The 20,211-nt window shown below is 35.3% G+C and overlaps 1 protein-coding gene across 3 annotated transcripts in view; it reads right to left on the minus strand.

The window, feature by feature from the left end:
* CEP85L (centrosomal protein 85 like) overlaps window positions 1-20,211 on the minus strand; it is a 173,018-nt gene that overhangs the window by 41,493 nt on the left and 111,314 nt on the right. For all 3 annotated transcript variants that reach the window (XM_032862395.1, XM_032862396.1, XM_032862397.1), the window contains exon 6: window positions 12-191. In XM_032862395.1, the coding sequence (XP_032718286.1) occupies window positions 12-191 (180 nt within the window). The remainder of the gene's footprint in view (window positions 1-11; window positions 192-20,211) is intronic.

Here is a 20,211-nt window from a genome sequence, read left to right on the forward strand (position 1 = left end):
AAAATACCTACCTTTTCCTCCAGTTTCTTCTTCTCCTCACTAAATTGGCTTATTCTTTGTTTGAGAAACTGATTGAGCTGCAAAACCTCCTTCTCAGTAGACGCAAGCTTTTGCTCAAGTTCCTCTTGCTGGGTATGGGACACTGACGGATCGGAAAATGGAGTCTGGAGTGAACTGTTCTCATATTGTGGCTATCAGGAAAGAGGAAAAAAAAAAGATAAATGTTTACTTGTCTTGAAAAAATGGGAAGAAATTGGAAATAAGGTAGAGTACAGAGAGTATATCTAGGCTTTAGTGACAGAGAGACATTGGCATGAATCCCAGCTCCCCTATTTCCTAGTTATATGCCATGATTAAATCAAGTTGATTTGCTTACCAGTGCCAAGCCTCAGTCTTCCTATCTATAAAACAGAAATAATAAAGCTTACCTTGCAGTGTTTTTTGTTTTTGTTTTTTGAAAAACAGAGGTAAAATATATAAAGTTCCTATCACATAAACAGAAGCTTAATAAAAGGCAACATTTTTGGTTATAAAGTATAATTAGAGACACAGTGGAACATGAAATAAAGTGAAAGTTCCAGGGAAATAAAAACTAAAGAAAAAATTCTTCACAGGTGATCATTTCCAGCTAATATTAAACTTGGTAAGTATTTTTTTCTTTTTTTAAAGATTTTATTTATTTATTTGACAGACAGATCACAGGTAGGTAGAGAGGCCAGCAGAGAGAGAGAGGAAGGAAAACAGACTCCCTGCTGCGCAGAGAGCCCGATGCGGGGCTCGATCCCAGGACCCTGGGATCACAACCCGAGCCGAAGGCAGAGGCTTTAATCCACTGAGCCACCCAGATGCCCCATAAACTTGGTAAGTGTTAATAGAGTGTTTCCCCTAACTAGAAAGTAAGGTCCATGAAAGCAGAAATTTTTGCCCACCTTAGTTGCTCTTAGATTCCTATTTCCTAGAATAATCACTGACATAAAATAAGAGCTCAAAAAAATAATTGCTGATTGAACAAATGTATTCTTGTTTCCATGAGTGAGGCTTTGTAAGGACTTCAGATGAGATCTTTCCCGTTTCCCTTGCAGCATTACAACCAGGAGAAGGCAGTCAGAAAATATAAATATTTCCTCAAGTAAATTAGAATGCGGTAAGTGCCTAAAGAGATACCAATAAAGTAATGTGAAAGTAAAGAAACATTATTTTTCTACTTATTCTAAGTATTTTTATTTTTCTACTTATTACTAAGCACATGTTAGGAATTGTGTACTGGGATTCAACAGTTGATAAAGTCAAGTCCCCACCAGTTTAGTGAAGTATCACACAAAAAAAGACAATGAAAACTGTGTAAGTGCTAAGATAGTTGTACTATATGGTAGCTAAGGGAAGTTTTATACAAATGAATTTGAACAAGACCTTGAAGAACTCATACTTCACCAAAAGGTGAAGCTATAATTCAAAAATTACATAAATAGCATTTTATCATGTGCTGGGTATTTCAAAGATGACAGACTCTAGCACTATCCTTTAAAAACTCAAATTTTATCAGAAGCATAAGAGAAATCCTCAGATAATTATATACAGGACACCATATAATACAGTAGCCAAAGAAAAGTCATTTTTTTTTTTAAAGATTGTATTTATTAGAGAGAGAGAGACAAAGTAGGGGGAAGGGGCAGAGGGAGAGAGAGAAGCAAACTCCCCACCAAGCCCGATGCAGAACTCAATCCCAGAAACTCGGGTTCATGACCCGAGCCAAAGGAAGATGCTTAACCAAATAGATGCTAATAACCAAATAGAGCCAAATAGATGCTTAACTGACTGAGCCACCCAGGCACCCAAGAAAAGTCATCTTAAGTACAAAGTATAGGGAGGTTGGAAGATAAATGAAGACAGCACTAGAAGAATGAGGAAAAAGGCTTTACGGGGGAGGTAGCTTTTGAGATAGACTTTGAAAATGAGGAGAATTCTGGTAGGAATGGAGAAAGGTACAAAAGTACTCCAGAAAGAACATTTTAAAAAGGTAGAAATGGAATATATTCAGAGTACGCATATCTTTAAAGTATGGATAAAAGAGGGGGGATGGATAGAAGGAAAAATTTAAAAATCCAAGTGGGGCCATACTATAGAATCACAAGGTTCAGAATTAAATCTTAATTCATAGGAAATGGGAAATCTTGTGATGGTTTTATAACAACAAAGTAGCATGATTTAAGAAGATTGTAAACTGTGTTTTGTAAACTTCTGTATTCCCTGGCATTTAGGGTTATGTGTAGATTCTCAGAAATATCTGATTGAAGGGAAAGAGAAGAGTAAAGAGGACAAGCAAGTGCTAAAACAACTGGATGCAGTGGACAGCAGGAATTAGAAGATATTGAGAATGGATATGAATCCACTTTATGAAATTATTCTAGGGTCTCCTGGGTGGCTCATTATCAGATAAGCACCTGGCTTTTGCTTTTAGCTCAGCTCATGATCTCATGGGTTTTAAGATCAAGCCCCATGTCAGGCTCCACGCTCAGCGAAGAATCTGCTTGAAGATTCTCTCCCTCTACTCCTCCCCCACAGTGGCACACATGTGTGCTCTCTCTCTCTAAAATAAATCTTAAAAAAAATTATTCTAACCTAGTTGAACGAAATGAGGAGCTGAACAAGAGTACAGAAAACAGAATGAAGAAAGTCTAGATGTAGAATTGAGAGGATTTAGCAAAAACCTTTTTTTTTTTTAAGAAGTGAATAGACAGGAAATGTTAGATAACCATGGTTTGAAATTTTGAGTCAAGTAACAGGGAAAATCATATTCTGAGCTGAAATAAGGATGTCATATAGAACAGGTCTACATAGATGTACTTAATTACCATTAGAACCCATTGATATTAAGATGCCAGTTGAACATACAAATAGAGATGAACATTAGACAGAGAGGTGGGCCTAGAACTCAGAAAGATGGGTAGGCTAGGCTAAGAAACTAAAAAAAAAAATAATATGGACTTATAGTTTCTAATTTGGCATGTAATGAGCTCAGAAATTTCCCTTCCATCTGTTTTACTTACAAGTTAAAAAAAAAAAGATGAACAAACTGAAAAATTAGTAACTCTTCTTAGATCTGACAGAAATAAGGTCACAGAGTAAACTGCTACCCCCAGAATTCAAGAAACAAGTGAATAGAGAAAGTCACACTTATCAGAACACAATCTTCCTTGCAACCAATGCTGGAGTAGGAAAAAAAGAACTGAAATTGATGGAACTACTGGAGGCTCAGAGTAGACAAGTCTGAAAGTCAAAAACTCCAGGGAGACCCAGTCACAGGGGACACCTGACTTGTCTGAGTTTTATCTCCATGAGCTCTATCATGTCCTCACAGTGAACATCAGGGGAAAATCTCATGTTTCCAGCAGGAAGAGGAGAAAAAGAACCATTCTGAAATATATCAGAATACTATGTTCTTCTTAACAAGACCTGTCTTCAGGATAAACCATTTAACTAGAGACTAACCTACTCAGAAGGTTACATAAAAGGGAGCTAACCTACCTAGAAGAAAACACTAAATTCCAGTTGCCTTGAACCATCCTGCCCCTTGATAGGGTGGGAAGTTCACAGTCCAGGAGCACAGGCTCACTAAAATAATAAGACTTGATCACAGGACTACAGAGGACTTCTCCCACTACACCTTACCATTTTATTACTAAAGGCGTATTTATCACATTTCATTTGACCTAGTACATCAGATCTAACTTTCAACAAAAAACTACAAAATATACTAAAAGGCAAAATCACAGTCTTCGGAGATTGAACAGGCATGAGAACCAGAGTCATATACGATAGGAATGCTAGAATTATCAGACCAGAGATTTTTTTTTAAACTATGATTAATACAGGGCATTAATGGTAAGATAAACAACAGATAAGAATAGATGGATAATGTAAGCACAGAGGTAGATATTCTTAGAAAGAAGAAAAAAAATTTAGACATCAGAAATACTGTTAACAGAAAAAGGAATGTTTCTGACGGGCACTTGGGTGGCTCAGTTGGCTGAGCATCCGACTCTTGGTTTTGGCTCAGGTCATAATCTCATGGGTCATGAGACTGAGCCCCACATTGGACTCTCTGCTTAGCAGAATCCGCTTGAGGATGCTCTCCTTCTGTCCCCCCGACCCCTGCCACCCCAAACACGTTCTCACTCTCTCAAATAAACAATTAAAAAGAAAAAAAAAAAAAGAATGTCTCTGAACACAGTTCTTCCAAAACTGAAGAACAAAGAAAAAAAAGACTGTTAAAAATAAAACAGAATATCCAAGAACTGTGAGATAACTATAAAGGGTATAACACTACAAGAAGGAGGAGGAAATGAAAGCAGTATTTGAAACAGTAATGACTGAGAATGTCCCCATACGGTCAGATACCAAACCTCAGACCCAGATATGATTTCATTCATATTTGGAACTTAGGAAACAAAATAGATGAACATGTGGGAAGGAAAAGAGAGAGAGAGAGAGAGAGAGAGAGAGAGAGGAGGCAAACCATAAGAGACACTTAACAACAGAAAAGAAACTCAGGGTTGATGGAGGGAGGCCAGGTGGCAGATGAGCTAAACGGGTGATGTGTATTAAGGAGGGCAGTTATGATGAACACTGGGTGTTATACATAAGTGATGAATCACTACATTCTACTCTTGAAACCAATATTACACTATTTTGTTTAGTATTTAAATTTAAATTTTGAAGAAAAAGTAAGTGGAATAGCTACATTAATTTCAGAAAAAGCAGACTTTAGAGCAAGGAAAGTTATCAGGGTCAAAACTCCAAGAGGACTTAACAATCCTTAATGTGCATGTGACTAACAAGAGAGCAGCAAAATATGTGAGGTAAAAACTGAGAGAACTACAAGGAAAAACAGATGAATCCACTTTAATAACTAGAGATTTTAACAATTCTATATCAGAACTGAAAAGATCCATCAAGCAGAAAATTAATAAGCACAAAATTGAACTAAACAGCATCCTCAATTGACTGGATGTAACTGACATGTATAGACTTACTTCAGATTACACATTCTTCTCAAGCTCACATAGAACATTCACCAAAACAGACCACGTTTTGGGTGATAAAACATGCCTTAACAAATTTAAAAGAGATATTGTACAATGTATGCCCTCTCCAACCATAATGGAATTAAACCAGAAATCAACAGAAAGGTAGCTATAAAATCCCAAAATGCTTAGAAATTAAACAACCCATTTCTAAACATGGGTCAAAGAAGAAATCTCAAAAGAAATTTAAAAATATTTTATAGTAAATGGAAATGAAAATGCAGATTATCTAAAATTTGTAGGATGCAGTCAAAGCAGTGTTTAGAGGGAAATTTATGCCATCAAGAGCATATATTGAAAAAGAAGGATTTAAAATTAATTATCTAAGATTCCAGCTTAAGGAAACTAGACAAAGAAAAACAAATTAAATGCAAAGTAGGTAGAAGAAAAGAATAAAAGCAGAAATCAATGAAATTGAAAACAGAAAATTGATATAGAAAATCAAAAAACTGGAAGTTCACTCTGGAAAAGACCTATAAAATCAAAAACCTTTTAGACAGGTTAACCAAGATAAAAGAGAGAAGACACAAACTTACTAATACCAAAAGTTAAAGGGGAGTATCACTACACGTCTTGTGGACATTAAAAATATAATAAAGGAATATTATGGACAACTTTATGTCCACATATTTGATGACCTAGATGAAATGGACTAATTTCTTGAAAAACACAATCTGCCAAAACTCATGTAAGAAGAAACAGATAATCTGAATAGGCCTATATTTATTAAAGAAATTGAATCAATAATTAATAGCCTTCCGAAATGGAAAGCACCAGGCTTCAACGGGTTTACTGGTGAATTCTATCAAACATTTAAGGAGGATATTATACTGACTTTCTACAATCTTTTCCAGACACAGAAGCAGAGGGAATACTTCCTAACTCATTCTGTAAGGCTACGAATACCCTAATACCAAATGAGACAAAGACATTATAGGAAAAGAAAATTACAGGGGTACCTGGCCGGCTCTGTTTGGAAGAGCATGTGACTCCTTCAGGGTTGTTAGTTCAAGCCCCACATTGGGTGTAGAGATTACCAAAAAAAAATTTTTTAAATAAATAAGTAAATAAATAAATAGAAAGGAAACCACAGGCTAAATATTCTACATAAGCATATTCTACATAAGCAGATCCTCAAAAAAAAAAAAAAAAAAAAGCAAATTAAGTCTAAGAATGTATAAAAAGAACTATTTACCATGACCTACTGAAATTTATCCCAGCAATTCAGGCTTGTTTGATATTCAAAAAGCAATTAATATAATCCACCGCATCAACAGGCTACTGAGGAAAAATCATATGATCACATCAGTAAATGTAAAAAATAAATGTGACAAAATTCAACAGTTATTCATGATAAGAACCTTGAGCAAACTTAGAATAGAGGCAAACTTACTAAACTTGATAAAGAACATCTACAAAAAAACTACAGCTAACAGCAGAATTAATGGTAAAAAACTGGAAGTGTTCCTGCTAATATCAGTAACAAGGCAAGGATGTTCCTCCCACCACTGATTTTCTACACTACTGGAAGTCCTAGAGAATGCAGTAAGACAAGAGAAGGAAATAAAATGTACGGCAGTTGGGAAAAAAGAAAACAGTTTTTGTTCATAGATGACATGATCACCTATATAGGAAATCACTGAAAACAGACAAACAACAACAACAACAACAAAAAACCCTCCTGAAACTAATAAGCAGTTATAGCAAGGATGCAAGAGACAAGGTTAATATATAAAAGTCATTCTTTTCCTATATACCAGCAAAGAACAAGTGGAGTTTGAAATTAAAAACACACTGCCAGGTACCTGAGTGGCTCAGTCAGTTAAGTGTCTGCCTTCAGCTCAGGTCATGATCCCAACATCCTGGGATCCCGCCCCTCATCACACTCCCTGCTCCTCCCTCTCCCTCTTCTGCACCTTCCCCTTCCAGCTTGTGCTCTCTCTCACACACACTCTCTCTCTCAAATAAATAAAATCTTTAAATAAATAAATAATAAAAATAAAAACACATTGCCATTTACATTAGCACTCCAAAAAATGAAATAAGTAAAAATATAACAAAATATACACAAGATATATATAAGTCAAGTTACAAAACTCTGATCAAAGACATCAAAGAACAACAAAATAAAGAGATACTCCATGTTCATAGATAGACTCAGGGCTGTCAAGATGTTAGTTCTTCCTAGCTTAATCTATAGATTCAATGCAATCTCAAGCAAAATCCCAGCAAGTTACTTGTGGATAGGAACAAACGGATTCTAAAGTTTCTATGGAAAAACAAAGGATCCAGGATAGCCAAAATAATACTTAAGAAGAACAAAGATAGAGGACTGACACTATCTGACTTTAAGACATAAAATAAACCTACAGTAATCTAGAATGTGTGACACTGTGGAAAGACCAAACAGGTCAATGGAACAGAATAGAAAGCCCAGAAATAGATTGACACAAATACAAGTTGACTGATCTTTGACAAAGGAACAAAGGCTATACAATGGAGCAAAAGGAAGTCTTTTCAACAAATCATGGTAAACAAGGGGACATCCATGTGCAAGAAAATGAATCTATAGACACGGGTTTTACACTCTTCAAAAAAACAACTAAAAATGGACCACAGACCTAAACGCAAAATACAAAACTATAAAACCCCTAGAACATAGGAAAAAACCAAAAGACTATGAATATGGCAATGACTTTTAGATACACTACCAAAGGTATGATCCAAAAAAGAAACAAATAATAAGCTGGATTTCATTAAAAATTTCTGCTCTGCAGAAGACTACCAAGAAAATGAGAAAACAGGCCACAAATTGGCAGAAACCATTTGCAGAAGATCCATCTGATAAAGGATTTGTATCCAAACTATAAAAAGAACTACTAAAGCTCATAATTAAAAAATAACATGATTAAAAATGGGGAAAAGACCTGGACAGACACCTCAATGAAGAAAATATACAGATGGCAAACAAATATATGAAAAGATGTTCAAAATCAAATATCTTTAGAGAATTACAAATTACAAATACAAATTACACAGAGCAACCTACTTCCACACACCTATCAGAATAGCCAAAATCTAAAACACTGACAACACCAAATACTGGTGAGGGTGTGGAACAACAGAAACTTCCATTCACTAATGGTGGGAATGTAAAGTATTAAAGCCACTTGGAATGGCAGTTTGGCAGTGAGTTGAAAACTGAAAATACTCTGACCACACGATCGAGCAATTGTGTTCACTGGTATTTACCCAAATGAATAGAAAGCATGCTATACAAAAAGCTTCAAATGGAAGTTTTTAGCAGCTTTATTCATATTTGCCAAAACTTGAAAATAACTAAAATTTCCTTCAGTGGGTGAACAGATAAACTGTGGTACATCCAGAAAATGGAATATTATTCAGTACTAAAAAGACATAAGCTATCAATATGTGAAAAGACATAGAGGAGGGGTGCCTGGGTGGCTCTGTTAAGATTAAGCTCATGACCTCTGGCTCAGATCATGATGCCAGGGTCCTGGGATCAAGGCCCACATCTGTCTCCCTCCTCAGCAGCAGAGTCTTCTTCTCCCTCTCCCTCTACTCCCCACCCCCACTCTGTTTCTGCTCTGTCTCTCACTTTCTCTCTCAAATAAATAAAATCTTTAAAAAAAAAGACTTAAGAAATTTAAGTGTATATTATGAAGTGAAAGAAGCCATCATGAAAAGCTATATGCGGTACGATTCCAACTATATCACATTCTGGAAAAGGCAAAACTATACAGACAATAAAAAGACTGGTTGTTGCCAGGGGCTAAGAGAGAAGAAGGAATGAACAGGCAGAGCACAGATTTTTAGGGCACTGAAACTATTCTGTACAATACTACAATGATGGATATAGGTCATTATATATTTGTCCAAACTCACAGAATTGTAAACACCAAGTGTGAACCTTAACGTGAAGTGAACTATGGCCTTTGAGTGATAATGATGTGTCAATACAGGTTCAATAGTTAACAAAGATACCCTGTGATACAGGATGTCAACAGTGAAGAAAGCTATAGGTGTGCGGTGGCACAGGATACATGAGAACTCTGTACATTCTGCTCACCTCTGTTTTGAACCTATAACTGCTCTAAAATATAAAATTTATTGATTTTACCAATAATGTGTTTCTAGGACAATGAAATATACACATTTCTGGAAAACCACTCAAAAACCAAGCACTAAAAGTAGTAGGTCTTAAAGGAAAATTAAAAAAACAAAAACAAAAACAAAAAACAAACAAACAAAAAATAAAGCCTATACAAGTTAAGCCAGATTACTAATCAAAACTAACTGGGGAGAAGAGCTCAACATATTGGACAGGCAGTCATAGTTAATATTAAACAACCACATGCACAGAAATTGTCAGAATTGGAAGGGGAGGTGAACAATGAGAGACTATGGACTCTGAAAAACAATCTGAAGGGTTTGAAGAGGTGGGGGGGGGTGGGAGGTTGGGGGAACCAGGTGGTGGGTATTAGAGAGGGCACGGATTGCATGGAGCACTGGGTGTGGTACAAAAACAATGAATACTGTTATGCTGAAAATAAATTAAAAAAATGATTATAAAAAATGCTGATGTCATTTTAATTAGAGCAGGTCTGGTGGGTGTTGAGATGATATAGTTAGAACTCTGCAATACAGGGACTACTATTCAGGTGAGGAGGAGGCAACACAACCTGCCATGTCCCGAAATCACTAAAAGAGGAAGTCTATTTCTCAAGGCAGTACATCACTCTTAAAATTCTCTGAAAATGCAGCTTGAAGAGGCTTCTGCTGTCAATGCAGTAGGTGAGCCTAGGCCTTTTCTGCAGCCTGCCAAAGATTCTAATTTAACTCCCACTAGTCTAACTCCCCTTGCCTGGAAAAACAAAACAAAAACCGCATCAGAACCAATGCAACTTGAAAACTATACTGACAACATTTTATCTACCATTTGTGTATGGGCAAATCTGCACTACAGAAAAGTGTTTCATAGCAGGACAGGCTGTAGAACTTGTACATGAAATGAAGCAGACAGAGAGAGGAAAATCTGAAGCCAGAAATGCTTTAAGCCTTTAAATTGCTTTTTCAGGCTCTGAGTGTCTTCCCTTCATTTCTGTGACAATACCACGTACCACCCACTCCTGCCATGCCCCTTCGCAGGTTGTGCTCTTTTACTGCCTTCTAAAATACGGCTAGTCCCCGCCTTTACTTCTGGGTCCCATTTTCTTCACTCCTTGAATACATGATCATACCCAACCTTCAACAACCACCCAGGTGGACTGACAAGTCCTAAATCTCTAATCTCTCCCTTAGACCTACAATGAGTATCAGCCTCATTCTTCACCTCAGTCCCAAACTTACAATATATAAGCTGAACTCATTATTTTCCTCCTCTGAAACTTATTCCTGATGTTGTCACCTCTATCCTGGTCTTTGACAATATGAACCAAGCAATTTTGCCCATTCTCTAACTCACTAAACTCCTTAAATCAAGCCCATGGTTGGTCACAGAGAGGTTTAATAAATATTCCTTCTCTTGTCATGACCAATGGTGTTTTAAAATTCGGGTGTGTTCATTTAAGTTCAAGGCTACGGAGACAGCCTCCTGACTAGTTTCTGCCTGAATACCTACCATAAATCCGTTATGCCACTGGGGTAACCACACTAGGATACTTCGGGGAGTAAAAGAGGGTGCTAGTAATCACTGTGCTAGTACGACAGGCAGTAACTAACTGGAAGTGTACCTAAATGTGGGACAATGGGCCACTTTACTCTAGAGCCTGCTCATGTCTGTAACCACACTCTCACCACTACTCTTCTCTCATTTTGCACTTCATCCACATGCAATAATTTGTAGTTTTCCAAATGCATTATTTCTTCTCTTGCCTTTGGAACCTCTTCACACACAGTATATTATACTTCAAGCTCTTTTACTCCATGTCCTTTACCTGCTAAATTCTTTTACTTCATCAGGTTCTCAGATCAGATATCCTTCCTTCAGGAAGTCTGAGCCAACCTCTGGAAGACTAGTTTCTGTGTTCTTAGCAGGGATTCCCATGGCACTTTATCTAGATCCCATTTGAGTACGTCAAACTTACTGTGACTGTGTCTTATTTATCTGTCTTCCTCATTAGACTGTACATTCTTTGAAGAAAACAACTTCCCTCACATTTATGCTACTAGTACCTACACAGTGCCTTATCCACAGTAAACGTAAATAATTTTTGAAGAAATGGTTACACAGTTTTTTGACAGTATCTCTCTATAGACTTCAAGATCCATGAAAATAGAAACTATTTTTCACTCTTGTGGGTCCAGCATTTGCCACATTAGATGTTTATGTTTTGTTGAACAAGCTCATTTGTAAAGGTGGAACTCGTTTATGAAATGCTTACTAAAACAAAGTGACTTGGTAGTAGAAAAAAATAGCTGAAGGAAAAACAAATAGAAAAAAGTATATAAATGGAAAGAAAAAGTACAAAATGGAAAGAAAATAAATGATGGATCAATGACGCTTAATTAAAATAAGTATTATCTGGTTGGTCTTTCCAAGGGTCACATCTGAATTAAAGGAAGGCATCTCTTTCGTCTTTTTTTTTTTTTTTTAAGATTTTATTTATTTATTTGGCAGAGAGAGAGGAAGAGAGAGAACAGCAGGGGGAGTGTAGGCAGGCAGAGGGAGAGGGAGAAGTAGACTCTCCCCAGAGCAGGCAGCCTGATATAGGACTTAATCCCAGGACCCTGGGATCATGACCTGAGCTGAAGGCAGACGCTTAACCGACTAAGCCTTCGAGGAGCTCCTTCAGTTTTTTCTTTTTTTTTTTTTAAGGTTTATTTGTTTATTTGACAGAGAGAGAGAGAGATCACAAGCAGGCAGAGAGGCAGGCAGAGAAAGAGAGGGGGAAGCGGGCCGCCTGCTAGGCAGAGAGCCCGAAGTGGGGCCCGATCCCAGGACCCTGAGATCATGACCTGAGCTGAAGGCAGAGGCTTAACCTACGAGCCACCCAGGAGCCCCACAGTTCCTTCAGTTTTTAACAAAAGGTAAAAAGGATCCCTTATATTCTATTTGTTTGTTTGTTTGTTTGTTTTCCAAGAAGGCCTGTTAACTACAGGTTGAAATTTTGGTATAAGGCATTATAAATACAAATCTCTCTTTAGTTCAAGCAATTCTACTACTAAAACAATCTAGAAAGTGTGAATTTTAAGATGAAGATCTAGTTCTCATTTTCTACCTATGAGATTTAATGATGTTTTTCAGGTCATCTTGATTGTAAGGCTATTCAAAGTTTTTAATAGGTAAATAGTTATTTCTTAAGAATATGTTTATAAAAATGTTATTTTATTTCAAAAATTTACTGTATTTAACCTCAAATATACAGAATATGAAAATTATAATTTTTTTTTGTTTAATGTGCTATGGAATTAGGGTGAATAAGCTATGGGCCCCAAAATGTGTATATAAAATGCTGTGCATAAATAATAACATTATTCATACATCCAAGGTAAAAATTCCTTTGCTATTATTCTTCACAGAAATTGAAGAAATAACTCTAAAATTTGTGTGGAATCACAAAGACCCCAACAGCCAAAGCAATCCTGAGAAACAAAGAAAAAAAAATTAAAGCCAGAGGTATCATGCTTCTGGATTTCAAACTATACTAAAAAGCCATAATAATAAAAACAGTACAGTACTGGCACAAAAAGGACACATCAACCAATTGGAACAGAGTAGAGAGCCCAGAATTAAATCCTGGCATATACAGTCAATGTATATTTGACAAGAGAATACCCAATGAGGAAAGAATAATATTTTTAACAAATGTGCTGGGTAAACTGTAGAAACACATACAGAACCATGAAATCGAGTCCCCATCTGACACCATTCACAAAAATTAACTTGAAATGGATGGAAGACTTAAAAGATCTGACACCATAAAACTCCTAGAATGAAACATGGGGAAAAACTCATCATACTGGTCTCAGCAATGACTTGTTTTTTTTTGGATAGGACATCAAAAGCACAAACAACAAAAGCAAAAATCAACAAACAGAAGTACGTCAAACTCAAATGCTTCTGCACAGAAGATCTAATAATTAACAAAATGAATAAAAAACCTACAGAATAAGAAAATATTTTAGGAAACCATCTATCAGAAAAGGATTAACATCCAAAATATATAAAGAACTTGATTTAATAATTAAAAATAAACAATCTACTTTTAAAAATGGGCAAAAGAACTAAACAGATATTTTTCCAAAGAGGACATCGAAATGGCTATCAGACACATAGGCAGATGCTCCATATCATTAGTCATCAGGAAAATGCAAATCAAAACTACAATGAGCTACTCTGTCACACCTGTCAGAATGACTATCATCAAGAAGACAAGAAATTACAGATGCTGGCAAAGATGCGGTGAAAAAGGAACCTTTTACACAGCATTGGTGGGAATGTAAATTGGTCCGGCCACTATGGACCAATAAAACAGATCTACCATACAATCCAGCAATATCATTTCTGGGTACATTCCCACAAGAAATGCAAACAGGATTTCTTTTTTTGAAGATTTCATTTATTTATTAGAGAGAGAGAAAATGAGACAGACAGAGAGAACAAGATGGGGGAGGGTCAGAGGGAGAAACAGACTAGCCGTTGAACAGGGAGACTGATGCAGGACTGGCTCCTGGGACTCTAGGATCATGACCTGAGCAGAAGGCAGACGCTTAATGAACTGAGCCACCGAGGCACCCCACAAACAGGATTTTGACAAGATACATACCCTCCCATGTCTATCACAGCATTATTCGTAATAGCTAGAATATGGAAAAACCCATGTGCCCATCAGTGGATAAAAAAGATATGATGTTACATATATATGGTAGAATATTATCTGGCCACAAAAAGGAAGATATTCTACTATTTATGATGACATGAATTGACCTTAAGCACATTACATTAAGCAATATAAGTCAGACAGAAAAAGAGAAGTACTGTAGGATATCACTTATGTGTAGAATCTAAAAAAATTAAACCTGTAAAAACCAGAGAGTAAAATGGTGGTTACCAAAGGATGAGAGGTACAGAGATGGAGGTCAGGGCGATAGGATATAAGGGCACAAACTTGTAGGGAGTAGTAAATATGCCACAGAAATTTCATGCACAGTATAATGAATATAACTATTCAATACAATAAATATTACTACATTAGTAAACATTATATAAATGTGTTAAAAGTACCAGTCTGCATACACCTTAAACTTACATATTACAGGTCAGATTTATTCAGTGAAAAAGAGAAAAGCACTATTCACACACCAAAAATTTTTCATTTGCTAAGTATTTTGTTGTCATATTTGTTGTTCTTTTAAAACCTTGCTGTTTTTCAGTTATCTATTGAAAAAAAGTTCATCTCATATATTTGTAACACCCATCTAGTACTTGCAGTTTTCCTTGTATTCCCTCTTATTAATTGCCCCTATCTTTTGAAGTCTAACTTCTCAACAATATTTTAACTCCCTAGATAATTTAAAATCCTTCTACTATTTTTGCAGCCCCCTTTCCCACATCCCTCCAGCTATTTCTGTATGTCCTTGTAGCCTGACTTGGAGAGCCCTCTACTGGCCTGATGCTATGTCAAAAACCATTTTCTTTAGCTTTCAAATACATATTAAGATACACATATTTTTGATAATATAATAATTGTATAATTCAAGCTAACCCTTTATTCAGAAAAATAAAGTTACAAGGAGAAACTGCATGATTCTATAAAATTGTCATCAAAGCAAATTACACTACTTACATAGTACAGAAATACCACTGTTATAGAGCCTTACTATCATGGGATAGAACTAAAAGATGAGACCACATTGCAATGAGGTATTCTGATGTATTAGTAACTTAAGTATGGTAAGCAAGCTGGAACCTCTGTTAAATGCTTCTGCCTTAAGTAAGTCTGAAGATTAGTTGGTCTTCAATATTTCCTGACTTTAACATACCAATTCCTTTAATTTAAAAAAAAAAAAGTTTGAAAATTTAATGGAGGAAAAAAATTCCACTTAAAATGACTTTTTTAAATTCCAGAAATAAAGACAAAACAATTTCCATAATAGAAATGTATACTGCCATAAAGTTATTAGTCCTTACTTTTGATCCCAATAAAAATGCCAATAGTTTTTAATGTTTTGGAAGTCAACAAGCCAAACAGAAAGTCTATATAGAAAACCACACAAACAAGTTTTAAGAAAAATTCTTAAAAAGAGTATGAGAAAGCCACCTTTTCAGTTGTATAAATTTTGTTATAAGGCCTTATATACCATGTGTTCCCATTAGACTGTACTCTCAGTGGCAAAACCAACCTCATTCACATTTCTATTCCTTGCACCTAGACATTGTCTCACCCAGAATGAACATAAATTTTGAAGAAATGGGTAAACATGTTTACCTATATGGCCTCTCTCTCTGTAGTTTGAGGTCGATGAAGGTAGGAACCATTCTTCAACCTTGGTGACCTCACAACTTAAGACAGTGGATGTTTAGTAACTATTCTCTCAGATGGGTTTGTTAGTGAAGACAGAACTTATTTATAAAATAAATACTCATTAGAATTAGAGAAACTTCATAGTAGAAAATAACAGATATAGAAAAAAGAAATAGAATGACACAAATAGAAAGAAAATATGATAAATTCAGAAAATGTATTTTCAAGTCAAACTATAGACAAAAAGCTAATTCTTTTATATGTACAGGGCTTATAAAATTAATAAGCAAAAAACCAATACCTAACAGAAAAAACCAAAGTATGGATAAGAAATGACATTTCACAGAAAAGAAATATGAATGGGACTTAAATATATAAAAAGAAATTCAACATCACTCAGGAGGAAAACATATTAAAACCATATGAAGAAAAGAAGACTTTTCTTCATATGGTTTCAAATTAGCGACCTAACTAAACCCAAAACTATCAGAAGGAATGAAATAATAAAGATTCAAACAGTGATAAATGAAATAGAGAATATAAAAACAATATAGAAAATTAATGAAACTAAAATGTGGTTCTCTGAAAATAATCTCAGCAAAATTGATAAACCATAGATGGACTAAGGGAAAAGACTCTAATTACTAAAATCAGAAATGAAAATAACGACACTATCAACTCTATAGACATAAAAAGGATTATGAGAACTGTGAACAATTAATTATACACCAACAAATTGGATAAACCAGATACAATGGACAATTTCCTAAAAACATAAAACCTACCAAGACTAAATCATGAAGAAACAGAAAATCTGAGCAGACCTATCTATTAAGAGATTGAATCAGTAATCAAAGATTTCCTCCCACCGCTCCACCACTCCACCGCTCCACTGCCCACCCCCACCCCCCAAACACAAAGCCCTAGCCCTGGACCTGATGGCTTCACTGGTGAATTCTACCAAACATGTAAAAAAAGAATACCAATCCCTTTCAAACTTTTCCAAACACTGAAAGAGGAGAAACTACATGTCCTAAGTCGTTCTGTGAAGACAGTATTATTTTGATACCAAAGCCAGACAAAGACACTAAAAAGAAAACTAGACACCAATATCTCTGATGCAAAAATCCTCAACATATTAACAAACTGAATTCAGCAGTATATTAAAAGGATTATAATCTATGACCAAGTAGGATTTATTCCTGGAATGCAAGCATGGTTCAACATATCAAAACTGATCAATGTAATAGACCACATTAATAGAATAAAGGGAAAAAAACCCCACAATTATCTCAAGTGATGTTGAAAAGTATATGACAAAATTCGACATCCTTTGGTGATTAAAACACAAAAAGCTAGGAACAGAAGGAAACTACCTCACAATAATAACGCTATACAGAAAAAAACCCACAGCAAAGATTACACTCAATGGTAAAAGACTGAAACTTTTCCTCTAAGATCAGGAACTAGGCAAGGATACCCATTTTCACCACTACTATTTAACAAAATACTGGAAGTTATAGCCAGAGCAATTAGGCAAAGAAAAGAAATACAAGACATCTAAATTGGAAAGGAAGACATGAAATCATCTCTGTTCAGGTGATACAATCCTATATGTAGAAAATCCCCAAAATTCCACAAAAAGCCCGTTAGAGCTATTGAATAAATTCAATGAAGTATTAGGATACAAAATCAACAAACAAAAATTTGTTGCATTTCTATGTACTAACAATGAACACTCTGGAAAAGAAATTATGAAAACAATCCTATTTACAAAAGTATCAAAAAGAATAAAATACTTAGGAATTAACCAAGGAGATAAAAGATGTATATAATAAAAATTACAAAATACTGCTAAAAGAAAATGAAGACATAAATAAATGGAAAAACATCCCATGTTCTTAATATTGTTAAGATGTTAACATTAGTCAAAATTATCTACTGCAATCCCTATCAAAATCACACTTATTTTTAAGAAAGAGAAAAACACCATAAAATTCATATAGAATCTCAATGGACCACAAACAGCTTAAACAATCTTAAAAAAGAGAACAAAACTGGGGAACTCATACTTCTGGATTTCAAAACAGTGTGGTACTGAATAACAAAAGACACATATAGATCAATGGAATGGAATCCAGAGTCCAGAAATAAATCCTCGCATACCTGGTCAAATGATTTTTAACAAGGTTCCAAGACCATTCAATGTGGAAGTCTTTTCCACAAATGCTGCTGGGAAAACAGGATTATCCACATGCAGAAGAACGAAGCTGAACCCTTACCTAATAACAAATAGAAAAATTCACTGAAAACAGATCAAAGACCTAAACCTAAGACCTAAAACTATAAAACTCCTCGAAGGAAACATGTGGCAAAAGCTTCAAGACATTGAATTTGTCAATGAGTTCTTGGATATGACACCAAAGGCACAGGCAATAAAAGAAAAAGTAAACAAACTGGACTTGAAACATTAAAAATTTTGTGCATGAAAAGACACTACCAACAGAGAAAACAATCAACAGAATGGGAAATAATACTTGCAAATCATATATTTAATAAAGGGTTACTATCTAGAATATAGAGAGAATTTTTATTTTCTTTAAGAAGTTATACAAATAGCCAATACGCCATAAAAAGATGCTCATATCATTAATCATTAAGAAAATGCAAACCAAAACTACAATGAAATGCCACCTCATACCCACTGGGATGGCTACTATCAAAAATCAAAAAGTAACAAGTATTGGTGACAATGTGGAGAAACTAGAACCCTTGTACACTATTGGTGGAAATCCAAAATGGTACAGCCACTATGGAAAACAGTAAGGTGCTTCCTCAAAAAATTAAAAATAGAATTACTATATGATCCAGCAATTCCACTTTTTGATATATACTCCAAAAAATTGAAAGCAGGGTCTGCAAGAGATATTTATATACCCATATTCAAATAAATATTAAAAATGTCCACAACAGCATTATTCACTACAGCTAATATGTAGAAGAAAACAGAGGCACCTGGGTGGCTCAGTCAATCAGGCATCTGCCTTGGTTCAGGTCATGATCCTGGAGTCCTGGGATCGGTCCCTGCACTGGGCTTCCCAGTCAGAGGGGAGTCTGCTCTTCCATTTCCCTCAGCCCTTCCCCCTGCTTATGCTCATGGTCTCTCTCAAATAAATTAAAAAATCTTTAAAAAATGTGGATGCAAACAAAGTGCCTGTCAAGAGAGGAACGAATAAAACAAAACGTGGCTATAATGGAATATTATTCAGCCTTAAAAAGGAAGAAAGTTCTGACACACTACGGCATGGATGAACCTTGAGGAAACTATGTTAAGTGAAAAAAGCCAGTCACAAAAAGACAAATACTGTATGACTGATTTACCATGAGATTTTAGAGTAATCAAAATCATGGAGAATGAAAGTAGAACAGTATTGCCAGGGGTTGGGGAGGTGAGCAGGGAGTTACTGTTTAATGGGTACAAAGTTTTAGTTTTATAAGACATAAAGAGGTATGGAAGATGGATGGTGCTGATGGTTGCACAGTATTGTAAATGTATCTGACACCCCTTAACTATATATTTAAAAATGGTTAAGATGGGGAAAAATGGTTAAGATGGTAGATTTTATATGTATCTTACACAATGTTAAATTTTTTAAAAAACCATGGCAAGAACTCCCTACCCTACTTACATAAGAGAAGGGTAAACATCTCACAGTTTGATAACACAGTAGCAATTTGATAATATCAATAAAAATGACAAACTCATATACCTATAAATTTCACTTGAGAATTTAACTTACAAAAATACTTGCATATGAGCAAAAAGTATTTACAAAAGGTTATTCTTCACATTTTTTACAGTAGCCCCAAATTAGAAACAACCTAAATTCTGACTAGTAGGGATAAGATGAATGAATTATGCTATCTCCACACAACAGGAAATCAATCATCTATAAAAGAAAAGAAAGGGATGTTATCTTTGTAAAGATATAGAAATAATCACTGTATTTGTTTAATTGAATTATAGTTGACTCACACTACATTAGTTTCAGGTGTACAAAACTGTGACTCAACAAGTCTGTATGTTACTCTGTGCTCACATGTGTAGCTGCCATCAGTCATCATACAACACTATTACAATACCACTGACTAGATTCCCTACCCTGTAGCTTTTATCTCCCATGACTTATACACTCCGTGTAATAGGAAGCCTGTACCTCCACTCCCCTTCACCCATTCTGCCCATTCCCCTGGGCAACCATCAGTTTGTTCTCTGTATTTATGAGTCTGTTTTTGCTTTTTTAATCACTGTATTTTAAATAATTTTATGTAATCTAAAGGGAAAAAGCAAGGCACTGAATAATGTATATATCTTGATTCTTTTTGTGAAGATTGGGAAAAAATACATTTAGATCTGCTAATAACATACATTAATAACGGAAAGCTATATTAGAAACTAGTAACAGTAATTCCTTATGTGTGTGGGGAGGGATTATAAATTGGACATTTGGAAAACAGTTCTTGGACATCTTTTACTATGTATATAAATTTGAACCATGTGAATGGATTAAAAAGGATTCTTATCTTACAAGCTAATTATATAATTAACACATGCTTTACTAATAAAACAACAACTACAA

The sequence above is a fragment of the Lontra canadensis genome, unplaced genomic scaffold (assembly GCF_010015895.1).
Source record: "Lontra canadensis isolate GAN:19392208 unplaced genomic scaffold, GSC_riverotter_1.0 scaffold23, whole genome shotgun sequence".
Classification (NCBI taxonomy): Eukaryota; Metazoa; Chordata; class Mammalia; order Carnivora; family Mustelidae; genus Lontra; species Lontra canadensis.